At 34.1% G+C, this 8,306-nt stretch overlaps 1 protein-coding gene across 1 annotated transcript; it reads left to right on the forward strand.

The window, feature by feature from the left end:
- The first annotated feature begins 1,247 nt into the window (after window positions 1-1,247).
- On the forward strand, window positions 1,248-5,292 carry LOC111375448. Its single transcript, XM_022998275.1, has 3 exons — window positions 1,248-1,473; window positions 1,621-1,697; window positions 4,735-5,292. The coding sequence occupies exons 2-3, from the start codon at window positions 1,645-1,647 to the stop codon at window positions 5,177-5,179; spliced, it is 498 nt and encodes a 165-aa protein (XP_022854043.1). The 5' UTR covers window positions 1,248-1,473; window positions 1,621-1,644; the 3' UTR covers window positions 5,180-5,292.
- The last annotated feature ends 3,014 nt before the right edge of the window (window positions 5,293-8,306 follow it).

Consider the following 8,306-nt stretch of genomic DNA (forward strand, 5'->3'; position numbering starts at 1 on the left):
TTTTTTCAATAAAATGACGATTTTACCCTCCTATTCAAATAAAACAAAAAGAAAAGATGAATTATCAACTGCAACCATAATCCTTAAATTTTTAAAAAATTACAAAAAATCATAAATTCTCAACCACCACCATTTTCACAACCTATCAAGTTGCCAATTATAAATCCACATAATACCATCTTTCGGCCACCATGCCCACCGGACTCTACCACCGTAAATGTGGTTGTTTCGGACAGATTGGTGACCAATACTATGGAGGAGGATATTGGGGAGAGTGAGGCGACGCTGGTGGTGGTGGAGTCCTATGTGTTGTAGTCAAAAAATGGTGCTATATGGATCTATAGGTGGTGGCTTGGTGGGGTTGTGAAAGTGGCGGTAGTAGAGAATTTAGGATTTATCTGTAATGTTTTGAAAGATTTAGAACTATGATTGCAATTAATTAATTATTTTTTTCTTTTCTTTTTGTTTTATTTCAATAGGAGGGTAAAATCGTCATTTTATTGAAAAATGGATGAAAATGACCTTTTGCACAATGAAAGGTGAAATGTAGGGGTAAAAATGCTAAAAATGAGAGGTAGGGACGTTTTGCACAATAATATTGAAAGGTAGGGACATTTTCTGCTAATTATGCTAAAAAATAAAAGGTAAGGACGTTTTGCACAATAATTTTGAAAGGTAGGGACCTTTTATGCTAATTACCTTTTTGATTTAACGGAGCATTTTAACGGAGAGTTGACAGAAGGACGTTTTGCGCAAAAAAATGTAAAGGTAAGAGTGTAATCCACCAAAAAATGAAAGGTAGGGACGTTTTTCACAAAAATATCGAAAGGTATGGATGTTTTGTGCTAATTACCCTATTATTTATGTGCAAGTTGACAATTAACAATGTCACGTAAAAATTTTCTAAGTGACCATTAGTATGGGGATTAAAATTTTAGAGCATTTTCATAAATCTCTCTATTTTTGAATAAAATATTTAATAATTTAAGAAGAATCTATAAATTTAGAATGTAAAAATTTTTGAGTATTCTAACAAACGCTTTATTTTTAAAACTTAAATTTTACGACTTTAAAAAAAATATTTATTATCTTTTTGTATTGAAAATTAAAATATTTGAATGTATATAGAGAGTCAAACAACCATTTTGAGTTTTTCAACAAAACCTGCTGCTAATTATAGAGAGTCAGACAGGCACTTGATTACAACTTATTCTCAAATTCCACCTAATAATTTCTTGGGTGATCCGCAAAATCATAGTATAAATAAAAAAGATCTTGTGCTAACAAATACATCCTGCATTAAGAATTGAAGCTCAAAGCAGCGGATGGACTTGGACAGGGATGGCTATGGAGCAGGAGCAGTACTTTCTACTAATATCTTTTTGCTCCATATCCAGTCCTGAGCGAGTCTGGATCTGCTGTTATCAATTCAGGAAATGGGCATTTGCAGTCACAAATTGATTGCTCACTCATGTATGAACACCTTTATTGCTTTCTTATTTTCGCATTTTACAGACTTAATTGATATATTGTTTTGCATTTTACTTGAATCTTGCTAACCCTTGAACACTTTTTAACTACCTGTTCTTGGCATTTTCAACTTTTGCTTTCGGTGGGCAGGTTGGGTTTCCAAAAGCTGCTCAAATGATGCATAGGTTTCGATGTATTCAGAACTCTTATGCATACTATAATAAATGGTAAATCTAATTATTTTATATCCAATTTCTTGGTATTCCCCATCATTTAAGTTTGTTTTGATGATATGATTTTCTCAATTTCCTTTTTTTGATGATTACATTTTTAAGAAGATAGGATATCTGCAATGGTTATATCAATCTACACGCTAAGGTGTGAACTATGAAAAAATTCATATTGCACTGAAACTAATTATGTGGGTAGGGGCAGAGCCAGCACCCGCAAGCCCTGCGGCCATCCATGCTGGCTTTATTTTCTTATCTTGAGCGGCCGTTCGACAGCCTCTCAAGTAGCCGTTTAGTGGCCACCCGTGCTCACATGGATTCCTGGATCCGAGGTGGTGGCATTTCACTCTTCATGTAATTGACTTGTCATCAATCATATTGCTAGTACATAGTGAATTTATACACTTCGTTGAGGTAACATATGTTGGTATTTATGGTAGGTAGGTTTTTCCTATAAGCTACTATAGGAATGAAGTTGGGACAAAATAAGTTCAATTTCATAATGCATGTGAGAATTTGTTGATGTTCAGTGCTTCACCATTATTTTACTACCCATGGAATTTATTAGTACTTGGCACTTTTCGTCGGAATAAAAAGAGGTATGGCTTTCTCATAAATTTCAAGTAACAGTTTACAATAAAATTCTTATCAAACTCTGTTAAGAGATTTGGAGTGCAATTTTGTATTTCATTTCTTTTCTTCTGTTAAATTTGAATACTGAATGTCATTGTTGTCTGGATGTAATTTTAGTTTATGTATGCTTTTGAGCTCAATCACTGTCCATAGATATGGAAGAATGGGAAATTGCACTATACATTCTTGGTTATGGAGTGTGTTCCCTTAGAATATGCCTATCAAGTGAATCTGATGAGACCGAAAGAGAAGTTGAATGGAATTCCAAAAGGGAATAACATAGAGAAGATTGAGGGCCCGTTTGCAATGCTTCTTCTGTTTTTTGTAGAAGGGCTTTCTAAGAAGGTCTTTGGTCCAACTTCTTCTAAAAGCTATTAATAAAATATTCTAACAAAGTCCAAAAAGATTTATTAAAGAGACAACAATAAACTAGTTTTTAAATAAATTTTAGGTCTGACTACATGAGTTTTTTCTCAATCTGTTTAGTTCATTACTATTTCTGTTAGGCCCAGGTCATTTTGTTTCGGTGGTGCACATTGTACTCTTCTGATATGTTCTTACGGGATTGCATCACTATTTCGAGTGGAGCATCTTTGGAAAATGAGTTTAGATAAATGAATAAAGTTGTGTTAATATTTTTAGATGTATTTAAGGATGACGTGTAGATTACTGTTTAGGGATATGATTGGCTAAATAAAAAAAGGCATCGGCAATAATGGGAGTAAGCCCCCCTTTGTGGAGAAGAATATTCTTATAGGTTATGTACTTGATTAAGGCTTTTGAGTTCGTGTTACCGTATGTTTCCATTCATTGCTTACTCTGCAACAAATTGAATAATCATAAAATGCTTCAAAGAACCCCATGGAAGTTAAGAAAAGCAATAAACTGGTTTTAAATAATTTTAGCATTTTAAAAAGATGAATGTAGATTACTGTTTAGGAAGAATAACATGCTTGGCTAAATAAAAAGAAAAATGATATAAGAGAAAAACAATTCTTATAGCTGACCTCACATAATATTTAATTAAAGCACGGCCGCCTTACTCATATTGATGTTCACTACCCAATAAATCTGAAACAGTTTAATAGTGATTAGTTTAAGAAATGTTGCAAGTTGCAACACTATTATATGTAGGAAGTATATAGAACAAAATCATTTGTGAGGTAGGTACACCTGAACGAATGTTATTGTCTTGAGGTTTGATGCAATAAAGTGTCATGGCTCCTGTATGTGAAATAGGACAGTGGCATGGATGAGATTAAGATAACGGAGCTGTTAGATTTTCTTCGTTTAAATTTTTTATTATTTGATGCAAAAAGTTCTAACAAATTGATAGCTACTATCCAACAAATCTCCAATGATGCATTCTATTTATGATTAAGTGGTACAAGTTGCAAGTTGCAACATGAATAATTCATGTGGTAGACTAATGCAGCTTGGAACTAAGATATAGCTGAATGTAGTACTTGACGTGTTTTTCGAGACATGTTAATTACTTAACTTTGTTTTCAAAATACTTAGTTTCTCAGTTTCTGTATGTTTCTAGGTGAATGTTCATTACTAGTTGTGCTTCACTCTTCATGTAATTGGCTTTTCATTAATCACATTGAAAGTAGATTCATACACTTTATTGAGATAACATATCGGTATAAGGTATATTTTTCCTGAAAGATACTGAAAAGGGTGTAGAGAAGAAATTTTAAGGTCATGTAATAATTAGTTGATCTTGAGTACTTTACAATTATCGACAGTTTTCTTTGGACTAAAAGACGGGGTACAATTTTCTGATAACTACAGGAAACTGCTTGCAATAAAATGAAATCAAGTTTATTGTTGAGGGAATTGCATGTGGGTTTAATTTTAGATTTAAGTAGTTACCTGGGATGTAGATTCAGTAGTTTATGTAGAAATGGAAGAACAGAAAGAGGATCAGCATTGTCCTTTTGAATCGTTTTACATGCCAGCAAATGCTATGATAACAGTTAAAAATTCTTAAAATGAAACGATGCAATTGATGTCCTTTAACATGGAGACAAATCATTCGGCAAAAGATGCTGAGACAGAATACTACGTGGGTGAAATTTATGGTTTTTTGTTGTGTTATTATGAAGGAAATGATGCATACAATACAATGACGTATGAATGCTGACAGAGAGAGAATACACCAATCCTTGTCACGAATGCAGGGAATACACGTTAAAAATATTTGTCTGCCAAATTTCATATTTGACCACTAACATCCTCCTAGGAGCCTCTAATTGGTCCTTAAAACTGGTCCTCGTATTCTTCGTTGTTCAATTTGTTTTCATTTGCTTGTCCTGACACTGATCTGTTTTCATTTTCATTTTACTGTTATAAGTTTATTTTTGAAGTGACTAATCTTTCGTATAAATCAAAACAGCAAGATTGAGGATTTTAACTGTGTGAAGCTCATGGCTAAACGGTTTGAGAAATGTCAGATTGATATTCTCAAGTCGGCATTTGAAGAGTCGGAGAATTTGACCAGAGAGAAGAAGGTTGACTTGGTGAGGACTACAGGTCTGGATATGGAGCAGATTGCCAGCTGGTTCAACAGGAAAAGAGCGTGTAAGCGAGCTCGGAAATCCATAGGGGATTTGGAACGAAATAATGCTGATCTCCAGCTAGCACTGGAGGAGAGTAGAGAGAAGGAAGCTGAGCTCCAAAAGAAGCTTAACGAGAGTAAGCAGAGAGAAGCTGAACTTGAAGCAGAAAACCAGAGTTTAAAACAATCTCTAGCGATTTCTGGAGGTGATATGCGGTTTGATTCTGTACTTGGGTTTGCAGCGGATCTCCATGGTGTAGATGATCATATTTTACGCCCATGAAGATAAAGAGTCGTACAATTAATCCATTTTCCAATGTGCTGTAATTGACCCAAGAAAAATTACTGTTTATGAGTATTGTGGTTCAGCAATAAAAGTTCTCAGTTTATTGTTTTTCTTTTTCCTACTTCCACCTTATATCCTTTTTCTTTCCCGTTAATTCATTACCAAAAATTTCATGTTTCTGTAATCTGATATTGCTCAGATGTCTATAAAATTTTAAGTTATGCTAGTTTCTTGAAGTGGTGTTCCCAGAAATAGTTAAGGCTGGTCAGAGGGCAAGTTTTCGCTGCTTTTATTGTCTGCAGCTGTAGTAGGTGGCTTCATGAAACATAAAACCAGTCTTGGCCTTTACTGATTTTGATGCCTACTTGTGTATGTTCATGGAGAAAACAAAGGTTGTATGTTTGGTTGTCCTTAAAAATCAGTCCAGATCTCGTGTCAGTGAGCAGGATAAAAACTTTCTACCGTTCAGAGAACCATAACTAAAGTTCTCTTGCCACATCAGTAGTGAAAAATTTTTATTCTATCCAATGGAGGCACGAGATCAATTCTACATTAAAAGATAACTTAAAAGATAATTCTTTGTGAAAGTACAGGGAAACAACGAAGGCTTTGCAAAAAGTTTGAGAGCTCATTGCCTAAAGAAACTAGGTAAAATTGAAAATCAAGGAGTCTGGCTGAAAATAAAAATAAAAAAAAGCTATCAGCTTTTGGACCCAAATTTATAAAGTTATTTGATGTTTGAAATCTATACTATCGGCCGGCCAAGTTTATTCAATTCCATCTGATCAAATACAGATGAGAAATTCCCTAGTTTTTAATGAACAAGGAAGAAAATGCCACGCACTAAACCTTGTACACATCGACATCACTCTGTTTGATTAACAGAGACCCAATCATTCTTGATCTTAACAAGTTTTGATGGGATTTCATAGTTCAGTTCGATGCCTTTTTTGCATTTGTTATCGAAGAAATCATATCAACCATTAACTTTTACAGTGTTCGTTTCCTTGGATTATTCTCCCATCGGTAAACCGTTGTAATCCAAGGAAAATAGACATCATTTTTTGTTTAGATTTTATCCACAGTTTCTTGTTATATATAGTGATTACGTTCTTCTGCATAAGGCCACCGCCACCCCTTCCATAGCAGAGGAAGCTCAGTTCCGAGCGGTGGACAGACTTGTCCATGGCTGGAAATGGAGATGAATGGCTAAGTTCCAATTAATTTGTGTTCTGGTTCTACTCCATATCCAGCCCTGGCTGAGTCTGAATCTTCTGGGCCCCAAATTAGCTTTGTTGCATCCTTTCTAACGTTGCTAAAAGGTAGACAAGATTATCAGGTACACACTGAAGTTTTTACTTCTGATTTCATATCAGTAATATGTTTATGCCCAGGTTTATGGAACTGGTATGTCTTCCAAGAAAATTGCTCGTTCCAGCAAGCACACGGGATCAAGAAAGGGAAACTGTGTTGGTTGTGAGGAGCATAATGTATTATACACTTTTCCCTTTGCCCATGGTTCAACCTTTGGGATATTGGACATATATTAGTTCCTCCTAATGTTTTGCTCCTATACAAAGGGTATTAGGGGTGAGCCCCAATTCCAATTGTCATAGTAGAGAGAGAGAGAGAGAGAGAGAGAGAGCTGTTTCTTTTCCCTTTTTTTGAGAGAGAGAGAGAGCTGTTTCTTTTCCCCTTCCTTTTTTATTTTTTTATTTTTTAGATAGCAAATTTTGCAGTAGCATTAGGTGAACATAGCTCTTGCATTGGAAGGGAAGCGCATTAAATCGTGTGTTTGGTGCTTTTGATTTTCCTATATTGCATTTGGTCATATGGATTATTCATTTAATTGACAAGAAGCTAAGTTTCAAAAAGAGCTTCATCAGAAAGTACAAAACAAGAAAATCAGAACTTATTTTGAACATCTTAATAAGTGTTAAAGATGATCAGCGGCTCCTTTCTTAATTGATGTGTGTAGGCCTTGTTGGTGACCGAACTCAAGCCACCTTGGCAACACTTCAAAAGGATTAAAAACAAGTGCTATAACAAATTGATTTTGTGGTTACACTAAAGAGCTCTCCCAAAATAGCTTGGCCATCCACTATTGTCACAAGGGAACATCATCATTAAACCTTAAAAAGGTGCTCCATCAATGACATCATCACCTCCTTTAAAATCAGTTTTAAAGCAACACATGTCACCTATGACTTCAACATCTCCACATTAACTAATTAGAGGAAAGTAACGATTACCTAGGCAATAGGTGATCATTGCCTAGGTGATAGTAACTCCATCTGTCCAATGATGACTTGACTTATCGAGCTTGGCAGCCAATAGAAATTATCGTTTCAAGGCAAATATTTTTAAAAGAATAAAAATTTAAGTAACCTACATTAAATAAATAATAATGAAAATGTACGCGAGCGCGCGCGCGCACACACACACATATATAAGTAATAAACAATAAATTTAAATTTCAGTATTATCAATATGACATAATTTTCAAGAGTAAACAAGAAATCAATATATTTAAATTTAGTTATAAATTAGTCTCTTTTATATAAAAACTTATAATTTAATTACAAATAGATCTTTTTCATAAAAAAGTGGATAAAGAAGAATAAAAGTTATAAGAATCTTTAGTTACAATTAAATTTTTCATAAAAAATGAAGATAAACACAGAGAGAGAGAGAGAGAGAGAGAGAGAGAGAGAGAGAGAGAGAGAGAGAGAGAGAGAGAGAGAGAGAGAGAGAGAGAGAGAGAGAGAGAGAGAGAGAGAGAGAGAGAGAGAGAGAGAGAGAGAGAGAGAGAGAGAGAGAGAGAGAGAGAGAGAGAGAGAGAGAGAGAGAATGAATTCGCAAAAAGAAAGATGATAATAATCTTTTAATCATGTCTCTAATGTCTATAAAAGGGAAAAGAAAAGATAAATATTAAAAGAAACAACAAAATATGTATTATTATTATTATTATTATTATTATTTTATTTATTTTTATTTTTTTTGTGAAAGTCTCTCAAAATTTTGGGATAAATGAAAGACAAAATTTTAAGATTTTAATTCTGTATTGTCTGTTTAAAAATTAGTATCTTAGAGACTTATAAAAACCATCGACAATTTGAATACC

The sequence above is a fragment of the Olea europaea genome, unplaced genomic scaffold, assembly GCF_002742605.1.
Source record: "Olea europaea var. sylvestris unplaced genomic scaffold, O_europaea_v1 scaffold1379, whole genome shotgun sequence".
Taxonomy (NCBI): Eukaryota; Viridiplantae; Streptophyta; class Magnoliopsida; order Lamiales; family Oleaceae; genus Olea; species Olea europaea.